The sequence below is a fragment of the Pelodiscus sinensis genome, chromosome 1 (genome assembly GCF_052426305.1).
Source record: "Pelodiscus sinensis isolate ZL-2025 chromosome 1, ASM5242630v1, whole genome shotgun sequence".
NCBI classification, from domain to species: domain Eukaryota; kingdom Metazoa; phylum Chordata; order Testudines; family Trionychidae; genus Pelodiscus; species Pelodiscus sinensis.
In genome coordinates, this window is record NC_143052.1 from 14622750 (window position 1) to 14641787 (window position 19038).

At 41.2% G+C, this 19038-nt stretch overlaps 1 protein-coding gene across 3 annotated transcripts in view; it reads right to left on the minus strand.

Annotated features, from left to right (window-relative positions):
• Window positions 1-19038, minus strand: part of UPF2 (UPF2 regulator of nonsense mediated mRNA decay) — a 141266-nt gene that overhangs the window by 27822 nt on the left and 94406 nt on the right. For all 3 annotated transcript variants that reach the window (XM_075926008.2, XM_075926010.2, XM_075926007.2), the window contains 3 exons: window positions 17843-17941; window positions 15630-15797; window positions 2870-3011 (listed from right to left, as the gene is read on the minus strand). In XM_075926008.2, the coding sequence (XP_075782123.2) occupies window positions 2870-3011; window positions 15630-15797; window positions 17843-17941 (409 nt within the window). The remainder of the gene's footprint in view (window positions 1-2869; window positions 3012-15629; window positions 15798-17842; window positions 17942-19038) is intronic.

Below are 19038 nucleotides of genomic sequence, written 5' to 3' on the forward strand. Positions count from 1 at the left end.
TAGCATAAAGCAGTGGGAGAAAAATCAACAGAGAAAGAACCAGAGACATTTGCCATATTCACTTCCTAGTGTAAATATATTACTGCTGCTCGTATTGTTGAATATGCAAAAAACAGAAGATTCACGAGAAAATGATTGCTCTTTACTGACACTAATAACCAGTTTCATTCATCGATCACAACATTGAGATCTTTTATTGTTTCACTGCATGAGCAGTGCAATTCTTAGTAGCTCACAACAGAATCCTACACTAAATTACATTTATAAAGATTTCCCCATACAAATCAACTGAAACAGATCATGCCAAAAACAGATCATGCCAACTTCTTTGGAGGATAGGGACATAATTCAAAATGACCGTAGCAAGTTAGAGAAATGGTCAGAGGTAAACAGGATGAAGTTTAATAAACAGAAATGCAAAGTGCTCCACTTAGGAAGGAACAATCAGTTCCATACATACAAGATGGGAAGCGACTGTCTAGGAAGGAACATGGCGGAAAGGGATCTAGGGGTCATAGTGGACCACAAGTTGAATATGAGTCAGTGTGATGCTGTTGCAAAAAAAGCAAATATGATTCTAGGTTGTATCAACAGGTGTGTTGTAAGCAAAACTCGTGAAGACATTCTGCCGCTCTACTCTGCACTAGTTAGGCCTCAGCTGGAGTACTGTGTCCAGTTCTGGGCGCCACATTTCAAGAAAGATGTGGAGAAATTGGAAAGAGTACAGAGAAGAGCGACAAGAATGATTAAAGGTCTAGAGAACATGACCTATGAAGCCAGCCTTCATGAACTGGGCTTCTTGGCTACGTCTACACTGGCCCCTTTTCCGGAAGGGGCATGTTAATTTCAGAAGCCGTAATAGGGAAATCCGCGGGGAATTTAAATATCCCCCGCGGCATTTAAATAAAAATGTCCGCCGCTTTTTTCCGGCTTTTAAAAAAGCCGGAAAAGAGCGTCTACACTGGCCCCGATCCTCCGGAAAAAAAGCCCTACTTTGAAGTAGGAATAAGATCCTCTGGAAAAGGGCTTTTTTTCCGGAGGATTGGGGCCAGTGTAGGCGCTCTTTTCCGGCTTTTTAAAAGCCGGAAAAAAGCGGCGGACATTTTTATTTAAATGCCGCGGGGGATATTTAAATCCCCCGCGGATTTCCCTATTACGGCTTCTGAAATTAACATGCCCCTTCCGGAAAAGGGGCCAGTGTAGATGTAGCCCTTTAGTTTGGAAAAAAGAAGATTAAGGGGGGACATGATAGCGGGTTTCAAATATCTAAAATGGTGTCACAAGGAGGAAGGAGAACATTTGTTCCTCTTGGTTTCTGAGGACAGGACAAGGAGTAATGGGCTTAAAGTGCAGCAGGGGAGGTTTAGATTGGACATTAGGAAAAAATTCCTAACCGTCAGGGTGGTCAAATATTGGAATCAATTGCCAAGGGAGAAGGTGGAATCTCCTTCTCTGGAGATATTTAAGAACAGGTTAGATAGACATCTGTCAGGGATGGTGTAGACGGAGCTTGGTCCTGCCTTGAGGGCGGGGGGCTGGACTCGATGACCTCTCGAGGTCCCTTCCAGTCCTAGTATTCTATGATTCTATGAAAACCATATATATGTATTGACCTTTAAAAATATACTAGGAACTCTACATAATGGAAAAATAGAGCTACACCACAACTCTGACCACAGCACTCAAGCTGCCTAAGTATAAAAAGCATTCCACCTCGCCCCATTTTTAAACCGGGCTTTGCAACAAGGAGTACCTGGAAAAGGAAGTTTTAAACAGTTTGGGAGGTTTAAAACGTACAAATTCTGTATCCTATTTACAATTTCAGAGCTCTACAGCTATTGTATTTCTGGAAAAATATAATACAGAGGCTCCCTGATTTGGTTCTCATGTCACAGAGTTTTGAAACGTGTTTTGCATTCCATGGCATTCATTGAACTAATAGGCTTGTTTTGAATTTAAAATTTAAATGCAACAAACTACAGTTCATTATTAAAGAAATGTGACTTACTGCTTTATTATGTACAGCTCATGTTTCAGTTTTGAAGTAGAAATCAACACTATTAATAACAGAGAAAGAACTGTGGAGGCATTAAATGGAAAAAAGTGATTTAAGGACTAAAAATACCATCTTCTTTATTAGGTTTGGCACTGGTTATCATCAAAGTTTGCCAAGGAAAACGGAAGCTGACACAACATACTGAATTCACTAAGGTATGGGCAATATCCGGATTGCCAACTGCTTCACAGGCCGCCTTTTGTCTGTTCCAAATCACTTGAATTAAATATGAATTGATTTTTAAAAGATACATAATTAGTATAAAGTATTTATGCTCTCAATATATTCAAATACCATCCTTTAGAATGCTGAAACATAGGAGAAAATGAGATTTCCATCCACTTCAACAATGTCATTATGACCCAATCACAGCTATTTGCCAGACTAATTTACTTTATGTATTTTATAATGCTAACAACAAACCTTCACTCAAGTTGCACACAATCCATTTCCCCTACACCTGACAGGTTTCTGTTCCTACTGCACTGCAGATGATAGTACAGACATCATGGAATTCTAACAAACATGTTGCTAGGCTACAGAGTATCAAATAAATTGCTTTTTTGGTAAAATTTCCCTAAATGTAACAATTTTGTATCTCCAGAGTGTATAAAAAGAACTCAAAACTCAGTGCTAGTTTCATATTCCATTGGAATTCCTAGGAGCTATGAGAACTAGCATTGTAGATGCTGAGGCACAGAATGAAAAGGAGTTGGTTGCAGCAAGGACAAATTTCTTGCGACTGAATTTTTACTGATTAATTTCCCTATGAATAAAACAAATACGCAATTCTTTTGAAAGATAATGTCATACCCTGATAGTCTTCTTGTTCTTGCCGTTCATTAATATCCAGAGTGAGCTTTTTCATTCTCATTCTCTCCTCTTGCTCAGCTTGCTGTTGATTCCAGTGGTTGGCAGCAAGTTGCGAAGACATTGGCACATTTAGGATCTTAAACTGAAAGAAACAATAATCTCTTCAAGTATGGATCATACTTTACAAAGAACAAAAAGAAAAGGCTAACTATATAAGACGACATGTCAAGTTGCATTTTATTATTTCTGAACTGTGAAAAGACATTTCCTGAACAGTTTTCTTGGGGGGAAGGGGGAGCAGAGGAAGGAGGGGGAATATGTTCCTTATTTTCATCTATGCTCACATACACAGATGACACCTGGGAAACTATATGACTGCTAAATTTTAAAGCCTATTAGATACAAGCAGAATTCTCCATCTGAGAAACAGGTGTATTTAGTGTAATTAAGTAAACTCTCTGTCAATAAGTTTATCCTTATAAATAAAAACATTTGCATATTCTCTTGGGAGATGGCAAAAGGTAAAGTTTTGTCACTCACTATTGTATCCAATCCACCAATTAATCTGTTAAATCAACAAAGAGGTATCTGTACGTTGCAAGAACAAAAAATGTATGGAAAATATTTTATAAATAATTTGTATAGAAACCAAGATACATTTGGACACATTCTCCTAGTACAAAATGGAACGTTCAATGCTTGACTTCTCAGTAGAAAATCAGTACTGCAAAAATACATAAAATCAATACTATGCAAAGGTGGTAAATGACTGGCTGATAAAGGTTTCCACTATGTGGTATCTAATATTACCACATAGGTTCTGTACTAGATTCAGATTCACCATGGAAGGTGAAAGCTGCACTTCCCAGTGACATCAAGACTTTCTGCCCTTCAGAGAGATTAAACCACAGGGAAGGGCAGGTGGTGTTTCTACCACAATTCACCATTGGTTGTTAGATAGAGGGGGGCAGTTTATATCTCTCGCCAGGACTACACCAGAAATCCTCCCAGAAGAGGGTCTTACTAAGTCAATGATCAAATACACTCGGCGCATACCTGGTCTACACTTTCCATGTTCTGAACGTTATTGTCCCTTACTTCCCACTTGTTGGAGAGAAGATTACATCAACATATGCAACAGCTATATTTTCCCCAATGAACTCATCACTAAGGAGCCTGCCTACATGCTGGTATATGCCTACAGAACCTGGTGCAAACCAGAGGTGAAGCTTGCCCCTTGTATCCAAGTTCTTCACTCACCAGATATAATGGCTGTGATTTCTAAAGGAGCCTAAAGAAATCAGATGCCATAATTTTCCTAAGATTCTTTCAAAATCCCAGCCATTATGCTCAGAGGGATAAAATATTACAGAAACTTTAAAAGCCAAACAGAAATAATTTTTAAACTTTTTTATTCAAAGTGGAAACACCAGGCTTCATAAAAAGCCTGTTGACCCTAAACTTTATAAGCACACATTAGAAAATGTCAGTAGTCCTTCTAAAAGCATCTCTATTTCCACCCTCAAGGAAAATGGATAACTTGTAGAAAACTATGTTAAGATAATCAAACACAATTGAATGGGAATTATTTTAAAGCCTCTTGCTTGCTTTTGCTAATCAGAGGTCTACTTCCATGGGAATGAAAATGAATGCCAGTCAATGTGCAAGAATTCTCATCACTTTAATTGACAAAGATTGCAATGCAAATAGATATAGTAGCTTTGTTTTCTACAGTGCAGACACAAAATACACATAGTAAATCCATTGTACCTATCACAGAGCAGCTCAGTTTTGGCTGTAGATTAGTGCTATGTGGGGGAAATAATTCTGTTGCTGGTGAGTACTCAGGCAGCTACAACATTTGAAAAACAGTTAATTTATGGAGGAAAACCCAACCAACTGTTAGTTGCAGCAGTTAAGACTGGCTGTTACACAGATCTGGGAATGTACTGAAACATCTTTGTGTGACAGTGTCAACTAGAATGCTCATTTAGATGGGGGAAAGAGGGGGAAAAGTGTTTTGAATAAAACAAAAGAAAAGTGTAGGGATTATCAAGAATTCTGCATGTCAAGTTTGAATATTAAGAGCATTTTAGGTTAACAGATTTAAGAGAAAAGCAACTAAGGAAAAACAAAACCAAAAAGATGAAATCTCTATGGACACCCATAGAGGAAAAATAAATATATACTTGAGCCTGGTCAGAATCAAATAAACTAAACAGATTCACAGATATCAGTAGTACTTCACAGTTAGTCAACCTACTGATAGTGTCTAAAGGGAGGTCTAGTGGTGGTATACTCTGAATACATTTTTGTTCCATTCTCTTAATTAAATCATGCTAGCAAGATTCTGTGAGGCAGGATGCTGAGAATAAAATGGAAGGGAATATGAAATTTAGATGGTGGAACAAAGCAAGAAGGGTTCTTAGAAGACTATAAACCAGTTATGAACTGATGAGACAATAGTTAAACTCGGAGGTAGGTAGGCACACCAACCAGAGCTCTGATCCATCAAAAACCACAAGGCTTTTTAGACAGCCACTCCTTCTAGGTCCCATATCTCCTCCCAACAGACTTTTCCATGTACCCTTCCGGCCCAGCCTGGTGACAGCATCCACCCTCTAGTCCAGGGGTGGCAAAAGCCTCTCAGTGGGCCAAGTCCAGCCCACTGAGGGCTCTGATCCAGCCCACATGGCATTTCTAGGCCCTACCCCCTAAGGCATTGCCAGGGAGCTGGAGATGTGCAGGCCCTTTTAACTGCTTCTATTTAAAGGGCTTCCACCTCCCCCATGGCTGCCAGGCAATGCGCTGCCCAACAGGTGCGGGGAAGGTGCGAGCCCTTTAAATATTAGCTGTTAAAAGGGCTCAAGTCCTGGCTCCCTAGCAATGTAGTAATGGCGCTGGGAGCTGCAAGCCCTTTTACCTCCTTCTATTTAAAGGGTTCGTGGCTGCCAGGTGGCTGCGTTGCCTGGCAGCCACCTGATAGGCGCAAGCACTTTAAATAGAAGGAACTGAAAGGGCTTGTAGCTCCCGGCCCCATGCTAGCCCATTGCCTGGCAGCCAAGGATGCGTGAGCCTTTTAATTGTTTCTATGTAAAGGACTCGCGCCTTCCCCATGGCTGTGAGGCAACAGGCTTGCCCCTTCAACCTGAAGCTTTGCCCCCTTCTGTCCAAGGCCCCACGATCACTTCAAAATTTTTTGAAGCGGCCCTTGTTCAAAAGTTATTGCCATATCCTGCTGTAGCCTATAAAAACTGATTTTCTTCCCAATCAAACAATTCTGATCTGTCCACACTGGACAGATCTATCCTTTTATACAGTGTCTTCGGGAGTCAGCCAGTCAGCTAGGGTAGCTTGTTCACTCTTCTTTCTTGCATCCAGTTATATTACATCTGTTTGCCACTGACAATCTAGTCTCCCCCCCAGACAACAGGGGTATTGTGTTATCTTTTCCATGAATATGAATTAGTTTGTCTGCGGTTCGCTCCCTAAATCCCTATCCAGGCACTCTGGGGGTATGCCTGGCATACTGACTCAGATCACAGGAGAAACACCAAGACACAGCAGGACTGCCCAGCTGTTGCAGCCTCTGACTTTCCCTTTGAAACAATATATAGATGGTAGATAGGAAACTTCTAATACTGTAAGGCAGGTGTGGGGAACCTTTCTAGGGTTGGGGCCACTGACCCACAGAAAAATCCATCAGGGGCCACGCACAAGTGAGAACAAACAAAACCAACCAAACAACCAACCAACCAACCTCCTGACTGAGAAAGTGAAAGACACTCCCCACATTCCCCTCGTATTCCAGACCCTCGGGAGGGAGGGTAAAGTGAGGGGGCTGGAGCACCAGCACAGGCTCCCCAATGCTGGGGGGATGGGACCCTGAGCCTTGGGGACTGGATCCAGGCAAGCCGGGGGCTGCATTCAGCCCCTGGGTCTTAGGCTCCCCACCCCTGCTGTAGCAGAAGAGAACAAAGGGACAACCACTGAAACTGACCATGTCAAATTAAAATCTGATAAAGTGTTTTTCTCATAGCAGACTATTAGATTGTGGAACTCATTGCCACAGTATGTGGTTGAGGCCAAGATCATTACAAGATGCAAACAGGAATTTTCATATGGGTAACAAAATAATCAGACACGATAATAAATAAAGAATTTTCAAAGGGTGATAAACCTCATGTTTCATGGCTTAACCTAATCTTTAACTACAAGGAGGCTTCCAAAACGTATCCAGTTATCTACCTACCATGGATTTTTTCGCACCTTCCTCAGAAAGAGCTGATGCTGTATGAACATTATAAACAAACCCGATCTTGTATGAACGTTGGTATGTTTCCTTTACCTTCCTAGAAAATTACCACCATAAAATGATATTGCGACATACTTGAGGTGTTGAGGACACCAGGCTTTCATGGCTCTACTCCTGCTTATCTTGGGTGAGGAGTTTCACAACTCTGTTATGGTAGCAGGCATCTAACAAGCACTGATCTGTTGTGAGATACTATTCCTCCTTGCAGCACATAACTAACCTGGGCCCTGATCCTACTGTTCTTAGAGAATTTTAACTCTGATCACCTGCAGCTGCTAATAGCAATCACTTGTGAACAATGTTGTACTGTATACTGGTATTCTTCTGTTCTTATGGTCCATTTATGGCTGGTGCTTTACCAATGGCATACAGTTTTCCTGGACACTGGGATCTGGGCCCAGCATTTGGAGATGGCTTGGATCCTAATTATCCAGTGTTAATCCCACACAGGAAAGAGGAACGATGTGTACCAGCAATCTACAGAAAGACTGAGAGGCTCTCATGGTGATGAGATGGTGAGACATAACTATTACAGTTTACTTCAAATAATTGTAAACAAAACTGAAGGTCAAACCACACAAATATCTTAGTAAACTGTTGTCCTCATTAATACAAGTATTCGCACATCTCAGGAGGTTTCCTTCAGTGGAAATATAACAGGTAAATCTCTGTGCTAGGATTGGCACTATACGTACTCCGTAATGGCTAATGCTTGATTGCCTATTGATATGTTTGGTAGGTGGAAAGACAATTTACTCGACAGCCAGGTTTCTCTAATGCAGTTGTTCAGCTCTGCCACAATCTACTGAAAAGTCTACTTTAATATAACATTTGCATAATATGTATTACTTGAGTCAAAGGGTAAAAAATACACACAGAAATATTCTGATACCAGTTTTGATATCTATTAAGGATTTCCATCACTTCTAAATTCAGTGCATATTCTACTCAACAATTTTCTTTTAGACTCTACCTCTTCTCTTCTTATTTTTCTTTTAAAACTGACTACTACAGTATGTTTTTTTCCTAAAAACAAATCTATAGACAAAGAATTCTTTCACAGACTCGATGACCGAAGTATTCTATAAGGCAACACATTTTACATTTCTAGAATCACCAAAAAGAGTTTTACCAGGAAGAGCCTACTCCCAAAAGCAAATATGAAGGGTGGTGGAGGGGAGGATTCAGAACAAACTCAGCTTTCTTTTTTCAAAGCACAAAATGCCAGAACCATTTTCCCATGATGCTCCCCAACATTTAAATATTTTATAAAATTCCTGGCTAAATTATCATGACAGAGTTGAAAAATGGTCATAATGAAGAGTTTCCCAAAATCTCTGGTTCACTAATGACTACGGTTAAAGGGGCTGGATTTTTTTTGGGGGGGGGGGGGAGGGAGGGGAGTTCTACATAATTATACTTAATATTCAGCTCCCAAGAAAACAGAATTCAAGGAAATGCTTTTTTACACAAATGCCAAAAGAAACAAAAATAATTAACTGTTACTACTAAACCTAGATAAATACACACACACACACACACACACACACACACACACACACACACACACACACACACACACACACACACACACACACACACACTTCTTTACTAAAAGTAATTCATAATGAAGATTACAAGTCAACTCACTGACATGGAAACAGAATTCTAAAGTTTGGAATTAGATTTGTGATCATAGAAGTATAAAGGTATAAAAAGTATCCTTTTAGCAGGATTTTACTTATCACTTCTTATACGCAACAGCACAAATACTAGGACGTATCCCTTTAGGTATTAAATGATTAGATAAAACAGACACCATGATAAGCTCCTGCGGAGCTGGAAGGGCATAACGAGTGGGGTTTCGCAGGGGTCTGTTTTGGGATCAGTTCTATTCAATAGCTTCATCAACGATTTATATGATGGCATAGAGATTACGCTTATTAAGTTTGCAGATGATACCAAGCTGGAAAGGGCTGCAAATGCTTTGGAGGATAGGGTTGTAATTCAAAATCATCTGGACAAACTACAGAAATGGTCTGAGGTAAACAATATGGAGTTTAATAAAGACAAATGAAAAGTACTCCACTTAGGAAGGGACAATCAATCAGTCTCACGCATACAGAATGGTAAGTGATTGTCTAGGAAGGAGTACTGCATAAAGGGATCTAGGGGTCATAGTGGACCACAAGCTAAATAGGAGTCAACAGTTTGCCACTGTTGCAAAAAAAGCAAATGTGATTCTGGGATGCATTAACAGGAGTGTTGTGAGTAAGACAAGAGAAGTCATTCTTCCACTCTACTCTCAGCTGATTAAGCCTCAATTGGAGTAGTGTGTCCAGTTCTGGGCACCACGTTTCAAGAAAGATGTGGAGAAATTGGAGAAGGTCCAAAGAAGAGCAACAAAAATGATTAAAGTTCTAGAAAACATGAGCTATGAGGGAAGATCGAAAGAATTGAGCTTGTTTAGTTTAGAAGAGAAGACTGAGAGGGGATATGATAGACGTTTTCAAGTATCTAAAAGGGTGTTACAAGGAGGAGAGATAAATTGTTCTACTTGGCCTCTTAGGATAGGACAAGAAGCAATGGGCTTAAACTGCAGCAAAAGAGGTTTACATTAGACATTAGGAAAAACTTCCTAACTGCCAGGGTGGTTAAACACTGGAATAAATTTCCTAGGGAGGTTATGGAATCTCCATCTCTGGAGATATTTAAGAGCAGGTTAGATAGGTATCCATAAGGAATGTTCTAGACCAGTGGTCACCAACCAGTAGATTGGGATCTACTGGTAGATCTCGGAGCCTCTGACAGGTGATCCTGACTGGTTTGGCCAAGAGACTATCAAGTGCCAGCACTTCAGCTTCGCCTCCTCCCACTGCTGCACATCTCTGGCCCTTTGCCTTGGAGCTGTTCCCCCAGGAGCCTCCTGCTTGCTGTGCAGAGCAGGGGAGGGAGAGGAGGGTCCTGATGTCAAGGGGCCCCCATCTCCACAAAGCAGAGATGGGGCACAACAGGACTAGGTATGGAGCAAATTTGTTGGTTGCTTTTGGGAGTGGTGCAGGGCCAAAGCAGGGGTGAGCCTGCTTTAACCCCATTACACCATCACCCAGGAGCCACCTGAGGTAAGCAGTGCTCAACTGGAGTCCACATCCTGAACCCCTACCCAAGTCATGAACCACCTACTATACCTCAAGCCCCTGCCCTAGCCCTGAGCCCCCAGGCATCCAAACATCCTCCCAGAGCCTGCACCTACAAATCTCTCCTGCATCCCAACTGCCCGTCCCAAGCTCAGCTCACAGCCCCTCACACTCTAAATCGCTCAGCCTAAGACCAGAACCTGCGCCCCAACCCTCTGCCCCACCCTGGTGAGTGAGGATGGGGGAGGGAGGGAGGATGGAGTGAGCACAAAGGAGGTGGGGCAAGGAGCACAAAGGAGGTGGGGCAAGGATATTTGGGTTTGAGGTAGATCTTGGCTTGCACTTAAATTCAAAAAGCGATCTCATGCTTAAAAAGGTTGAAGACCACTGGTCTAGACAGTGCTTGGTCCTGCTGTGAGGGCAGGGGACTGGACTCAATGACCTCTCAAGGTTCCTTCCTGTTCTAGTGTTTATGATTCTATGAGTGTACATACAAAAAAGCAATGTTACTATAAAATGTTATCCCATCTCTGTATCCTTTCCTCTTCTGTTTTCTTTTCTCTTCAGTATCTGAGGAAGTGAGCTGTATCACATTACAGCTTATGCCCTAATACTCTAATAAATTTGTTAGTCATCCAAGTGCTGCAACAGACCAAAAGGCTACCCCTTTGAAAACTGTCATACAAAGAATGCTATTGAAGGGAAAAACAGTATCTCTCTCTCATATATATGATAGTGTTGGGGTGTCTGTGTTTGTCCATCTGTGAGTTCAATTGTTCAAGAACTTCTCCTAAATCAGTGTTTCTTAAACTTTTTAAGACGGAACACCAAACAATAGTATTTTTTTTTTATGAGGAACACCAAGGATTTTTTGTTGAGCAAAAAAGAAAAAAAAGGGTCGGGGAGAAATTGAGCCCCCCCCTCCCCCCCAAAAAATCGCCTGCCCCTTTAAGGGCAACCATTTTTAACTCTGTTGTTCTCCGCGGAACACCTCCGACTGCTTCACAGCACACCGGTGTGCCACGGAATATAGTTTAAGAAAAACTGTCCTAAATGGTCAGAGCTAGGAACACCAAATTCAGTATGCAACTTCCTCTTATTATTTAAAGCCAGATCAGGGTTTGGTTGTATCAGGACAATGAGATGTGGGTGGAATGCAATTGTTTCCCATCAAATAGAAAAGGAGAGGTGTAATAGCAGGGACAGTTATACCCCAGAATAAACACAGGAGGCAGCAAGCACTCAGGGAGCAGCTGCTAGCTGGCAATACAGGCCCTGCTGCACCGGCCACTCTGGGGAGCAGCTGCTGTCTGGGCCATTTGCCCCTCCTCCCCCAGTAAGAAGCCGGGCCGCATGGCCCCCACCACCCTGCCCCAGGGAGAAGCTGACACCCACCTCCCTGCTCTAGCTAGAAGCTGGCAGGCAGGCCATATGGCTCCCACTAACCTGGGGAGCAGCCACACATTCCCCCCACCGTTTGACCTGAGCCCCCCACCTCTCCCAACCCTCTGCTTTGACTCCTGCACCTAACCCCCTTCCCTGAGCCACTATTCACCCCTTCACTCCTGTACCCTCCACATCCCAGCATCCTGCCCTGAGTCTCTGTGTGTCCAAGCCCTTGCCCTGACTCCGGCATGCTGCCCCCCCCCCCACCCCGCCAGCGTCAGCCCCCTGCCCTGAAGGACCTGAGCAATGCTGGGTTAAATCTTCTAGAAAAAAAATATATTACTATCATTCCAAGCTACATAGTAGTTCAAGAAAAATAAGAGATACCAAAGGGAACAAAGGAAAGAAGTGGTATAATGGAATTTTGTTATTCTGCACACAAAGCTGTGGTCTCTCTCACTTCTCAAAGATTTAACAGATGTCTCATATGACTAATACCTCATTGCTTCTATAAAAATGCCCACACATTAGTCGGATCAGGCCTTAAGGAACACAGTGTATTTCATGATGATGTATTTCTCTTATTGTGTGTCTTCACTTAAATCATGAGATTCAATCATTTGCAGTGTCTCTCCAACTCTATGCAAATTAAGTGTTTTAACAGTACTTGTCAAAACTGCTCTTCTATGCCCTAAATAACACTAAATTATTGTAATTAAATATTTTTCTCTAAGACTATTTTTCCCAAACCGCAAAAACTTCAGGCTACACAGAATGTTTAATGAAATGCTAATCTGTATTATGTTGTTCCATCACTAGTAGGGACGTAAAAGGTTAACCAGTTACACAGTAACTGGTGGGGGCTGGAGCAGCTCCCCACCTGCCCTGGGCAGGGGGCTGTTGCAGCCCTGGAGGGACCTGCTGTGGACAAGAGCTTCTCTCATCCGGTTAACTTTGTTAACGTTTAACAAGTTAACTGATTAACCGAGATTGTACATCCCTAGTCAGTAGGTGGTGCTTTGTGTAAAATACTTTAATTAAGCTAAATTCTGCCATCCCTGGAAGAGCATTAAAGGATCTTATGATTATATACACCAGACGTATTTAACAAGCTGTGTAACCAGTACCTATCTGATACAGGCTTACAGGACATGGTGTGAGGAGTAAACTAAGAGAAAAATCAGAAGGAAAACAACCAAATTGAAGGATCTCATGTAATTCTGCAAAGCCCCAAAGCAGCCATGAGCAACCTAGACTAGTGAGTGGGCCACATGGGTGGCCCTCCTTCTCAGCGGGCCACAAAATTGTTGTAACCAAGATAGTCTCCTGGGACAGAGTAGTTTTGTTAGCTGCACCTGCATACCTAGAATTTGCAGGGCATGCCTATTGAACCGTAACAATACTTTGATTGGCTGCAAAGAGAAAGATATCAGCATGCACCTCATTTCATGTGCCCTGGCTTTAAGCACATCACTGTAGTAACATTGGTGGGAAAAAATCTATTCAGATAAAAACAAGTGTAATCTGGCAATCCTGCATGTGGCATCAATAAACAGCACCCATCTAGTGTCTGGAAAGCTTCTACGCTAACTCCAGAGCAGTCCTAGCTCCTACCATTTAGAACTACTTGATGAAACAGACAAACTCTCTAAAATATATAGTAAACATGCTGTTCTAGCATTAGTACCACTAGCAGGACTCAAGGAATTTAATGGCCCAGAATTTAAGACAACGATCTGTAAATAGTCTTGTTTAACCTGTAAGCCTGGACTATAGCTGGGCTTGGCAGATCATGTAATACTGGAATCCGTTTTGGATGTGGTACTTTTTCACGGCTGTGTGTGAATGGGTTGAAACTAAGCAAAAAGTATTCCCACTTTGATTGGTCTGTTATCACTTGCAACCTCTTAAATCATACTTTTTATATTTAATAAAATCACTTTTGTTTATTAAACTCCATCTAAATAATTGTTACTGGGGATCTAATCCCATTGGGGCTGCACACCTTGGTGCTGTGTCAAGTCCCTGTGACTGAGTCTTCCCAAAGCTGAGCTGATCTCAGTGTCTGTTTTGCTCTGCTGTGGGCAAGACCTCAGCTTTGTGCCTTTCCTGGGGGGAGACCTAAACTTCTGGAGTTCCACAGCAGGACAAGGTGATGGTCATCCCAGAGGGCAGGTAGGTGGGCTCAGCGGTACAACCAGCCCATCAGGTGACAGTCTCAAGGGGATCTCTGTGAACCAATCAGTCACAAGCCTCAACTGGAGAGGTTGATGAAATATTCGTCTGAGAAGTAACTATCTTAGCAGCTTTTTTCCTTGTTCAACAATTCTTCTTATGGCCAGATTGAGGCGGGAGTTGGGGGAGAAGTGGAGGCAATAAACAACAGAGTGCTGTCTGTGGTACTCTTTAGAAATCAGTGCTTTGGAGAACAGCAGGCAGTAGGCTGCTTAACGATCTCAATATGAGCACTGGAAAGAGCCAGAGATACCAAAGATGAGGAACAGTCTGAGGCTGCCTACATTTTCAAGAGTTTCTGAAGACAACAGATTCAGGTGAAAGAGACTGGGGTTGATAATCAAAGGAGCCTTGCATGGAAATTTGATTATCAGATGAGCTGTCATCTGTATAATCCAGAAGGGAGGCAGACAATGGCAGAGTATTGGGAAATGTCTGTCTGACCACATGGCTACCAGGCAACAGCTAGCAGCGTTTATTGAGAACAGATATGAATAGTTGATTGAGCAATTGATATTAATAACCAGAGGTTACTGATGAGGTCCTCTTAGGACCAGGTTCTTTTTGAGGAGATTTAAAATGTCTTTTGGCTGAAGACTTCATACTGTTAGCACTGCAGATCTATTTCTCAGAGGTCTGGAAGGTACCAAGCCTGAGGGAGGCAAAGGGGGCAGTTGCTTCAGGCCTTTAAATTGCTTCTAGAGCACTATGCAGAGTGCTTTCAGCAGCTCCAAAGGCTGCCTGGGAGAGGGGTTGGTGTGGCACAGACCCGCCCCTTCTGGATGAAGTCCTGCCCCTTCCACAGGTGTGGAGCCACACAAACCTCTTTTCCCAGGGGCCCAATAAGTCTGTCAGTGCCCTGGAAAGTACTCAGACTCATGGTGCAGAGGTTGATGGGGCACTGAGGTCACTTCAAAACTGCTGTTGTAGAGTCAGGCGGTATTGTGATGTAGGATGGAGAGAGGATTCCATCATGGAGAGACAAGACTTTACCTTTCCTAAAACAACTTTTGAACCTGGAGCAAATTTTCCATGGCATTTGAGTACCCCTTAAACAGTGGATACAGTGTGAGTGGCTAACAGGGAAAGACTCCCAGCAAGTAAGTCGATGTTTGAATCCTGGGTTTTAGGTATGCCCAACGTAAAAGTAAAAGAAAGCTCTTTCAGAGAGGGAGGATTCTTCCCTGAAGGGGAGTGGGGAAGGAGAGAGGCTAAAAGCCTACGTTTACAAAACAAAACCAAAAAACTTACTAAAATATAAAAATCTATAAAAACCTACATTATTATAGATAAACTAAACTACAAAGAACAGGAGAGGTAATTAGCTGCACAAGTGGGCACAAACAGATATGCCGTTCTAGGACAAATGTTGAAAAAAAGGGAATGGGTTCATCTACTGCAGCTCTATACATACTTTGTACAGGACATGAGGATACAGAGAATGCATACCTACATAAGAAACATTGTTCAGCATCTCTTTGGTCTAACTAGAGAATAGCTTAGTATAAAAACTAATAATGGTATAAAAGCGATTAAGTGCTGTATACAACTCTTAGTAAGGAATTTAGTGAAGAATTCCATCAACAGAACGAAGCAAGACAGCATCCCATTCTAAGAAATAAAGACAAAGAAACCAAACTCTTCATAGCAAAAGAAAGTGTTTACTTACATCCAGATAACTCCTTACCTGCTGTTTATTGCCTTTTCGAGTTAACATGACAAATGGCATTGTGTCTCCGGATTCAGATTCTCCTTCACCACCACCTAAGGGTGGACCCTTCTTTAGTTGACTCTTGAGATGAAGAGGAATAGCAACATCCAGCTGATGCACTTTTACAGACTCTCCACTCCGTTGCTAAAGAAAAAGAGGATGAAAAGGGCTCTAAGCAATCATATGCTAAAAATATGAAAGGAAGGCTTTCACAATTCATTTCTAATGAAAAATGTCAACTACCTTCTAAGGTAACTTATCTTTGCAGGAGTAAAATCTCATTACAATTTATTTGGTTAGTTTCTAAGTTCCTACATTTCTTATACTCTTCACTATGCAGAATTAAGACTACTGCAGAAGGCTAATTAAGAAAACTACAATAAGAAAATGTACTTAATTGTAACTGGATTTGTAAATGATTTTTAACATTAAAGAAACAATTACAATTGGACACAATATTAAGATAAGTAATTCTGGATTTTGATTTTTTGTTATATATCACCTATTCTATTCTTGAATCAGTCCTGGGAACACATTACCAATTTTTTCTCCAGATGTTATCTGTTTGTTTTATTATTTTATTACATATTATATGGTATGTAAATTCAAGTGGTAGCAACATTTTCAATTCTTAACATCCTATACATGGATAATCATGTGATATATAAAGCTAAAATTGCAGAATATGTCACAGTATTTATCTTTATTAAGCAGCTGAAAGATCAGCCAGCAGCTCCATATATTTAGTGGGCAGAAGAAAACAACAGATGCTTTATGAAAAGCAATTCTTATCCACTCATACTACTTCCATTTCTTAATCACTGATTCTTGAAAACAGTACTTGAAGCTCATTTTATAGTGTTCCTACATGGTCACTAACTGTTCCCTCCACTGTTTCCTGGGAAATTCCCATCCTTTCACAGAAGTACAAATGAGTAAAGGCATTATTTTGTATTCTGTCCCTTGGCCTAGGTTCTCTTTTCCCATAACAGCTGTTATCTTGTAATTTTCAACATGTTTATATTGCATAACTCCACTGACCAATTCAGCACATGTAATTTTATCAAATACATCAATAAGGCATGCCAAATTAAAAAGCCAATGCTGGTCTGAAAAAAATTAAAAAATAACCAGCTCAAAACTTCTTCTCTTAATAAGAATTTTATGTAGGTTATCAAAAGGACACTTAGAACATATCTCCAGGTTACAACCAAATGACAAATATCTGGAAGAGAGTGTTCTGACTGGATACAAATAGTATAATTTACCAGTTTTGCAGCATTTGACAAGGTTACAGTAAGTCTAGGAAAGATTTTTTGTATTGAGTCTACTAAAGTAAGTGAAAAGACCTGATTCTTGTTAAAATACCATTTATGATGCCTGTTAGAGATACACCAGTAGCAAAGAACTAATCAAATCCCACTGGATTTTACAAGAGTGAAATCTTACTTCCTAGCACAATATTTGAATTCATCAGTATAATAAAATATCTCCCAGAAACATCACTAGTAAAAACTACAACTTCCACCACTCTGGCAGCATTAGTAGACTCATCAAAAAACATGAGAATTGATTGTGTATCTTTCAAGTCAATTAGGATGGCACCATCCAAAAGCAATTCATTGATGTGATGTCTGACTGTGCTACTGGAAGAACAGAAGCAATTTAATATGTCTTTTTATCTAAACTCACAACTAATAATCAGGATATTATCAAACATCAGACTCAAGACTGAATCTTGAATTCTCTCTCCCTTCCTCAACTGGCAAGATGAGTGCATCAAAGAAGCATACCTGCTGGTCAATAAAGCACAGGATTAATGGAGCTCTGTTCACAACTTATAAATGCAGGTACTTATGATGACAGGACAGGGGGATAAAGATTAAGGGAGAAAAGAAGGCTTCTTCCATGAAAGCACAATTGAGCCAAAACACCAAACACCGATTTTCATGACTGTTTCTCCTACACCAAAAGATCCCCTACACCAAGATGAGGAGTACGATTTGTCTCCCGGGAGGCAGAGCCAAACAGCAGTTGGGAAGAGTTAAGAAAACTTAGCATTGGAGGAAAACAAGTATGAAAACCTCCCCATATCCCATCTGCAAGCAACTCTACATTAACCACTTTTTCAGAGTCAGCAATACAATAAAGGTGCTTATTTAATTCAAGACAATAACAAGGACTAATACCTGAAGATTCTCCAGCATCATTTTATCCAAAGCCTGAATAAAGTCCTCATCCTCGACACAAGGAACATGTTTAAGTCCTCCTCCTTTAATCATTACTTCCTGATGTAGAAGACAAATAGTCCGTTACATTAATTTCAGCAATAGAGAAATTCAGGGTGGATCCGAATTACTAAGAAAGTTACCCAACTTGCATTTCTGACAAAATTTGCCATAGGTGTAGTTTAAAAAAATTGTTGCAGGAAAAAAAATGTTAAAAATGGATTTTCCCAGTTGTAAGAATTTTGGTGTTTACTGATCTACTGCTTTCTAACATTGATCACTGCCTAAAAACTGTCATGATTTGCAATAAACTTGGACCACCTTGGTCCGGCATCCTCATGGCCCGACTGGTCCTGAATGAGGGAGTTTCTCTAGACAGATCAATGCCCCTCCTGGCTGCCAGCACCTGCTCCCAAGCTCCTTTCCCTTGCTTCTGGCCCCCTCTGCAGCTGTCCGAGCTCCACTCCCAGTCACTAGCCCGGCTATGCTCCCGACTACCAGACACCCAGCTGGCCCCCCCACTTCCAGTCACCAGACCAGAGAGGTTCAAGTGTATGTTACAATATAGTCAGCACATTGATTTGTACTTTAGACACTATGCCTACAATATATACAAAAGAATATTCTTTCCCTGATTGCACCTGCAAGTGATTGGTTTGGATGCATTTCTTAGATTATGGAATTAGAATGCATATTTAAAGAGGACAACTCTTAAATATTTGTAAAGCACACTCATATAACAGTGTAATGTAAATAATCATCACAATACATTTACAGGACAGCTGATATAAGGACACACTACAGAGAGGCTCTTCAAGGTTGTTTGGTGCATGGTTCTTCCGAAAATGTTTTAGCCTATGATAATTTTGGTTCATTTTAAGTGGAACAAAACTGTAACCCTAACAACATTAAACAAGATGCTCTTAAGATCAGTGGAGATCCAACTGGTTCTGCTTTTGTAGCACCATCCAGTGAAACAGCAGGATTCAGTTTTGCACCAGGATGTTGTAAGACCAACAAACTCAGTAGTCTATTGCTGAAATGCTTGCATACCATCCTCCTTCCCACTCCCAATAAGCCAAATGACCTCTTCGGATGTGTTCCCTCTCTGGGCAACTCGCTCAGTTCCACTGAAGTCAGAGCAATTGACTAATACT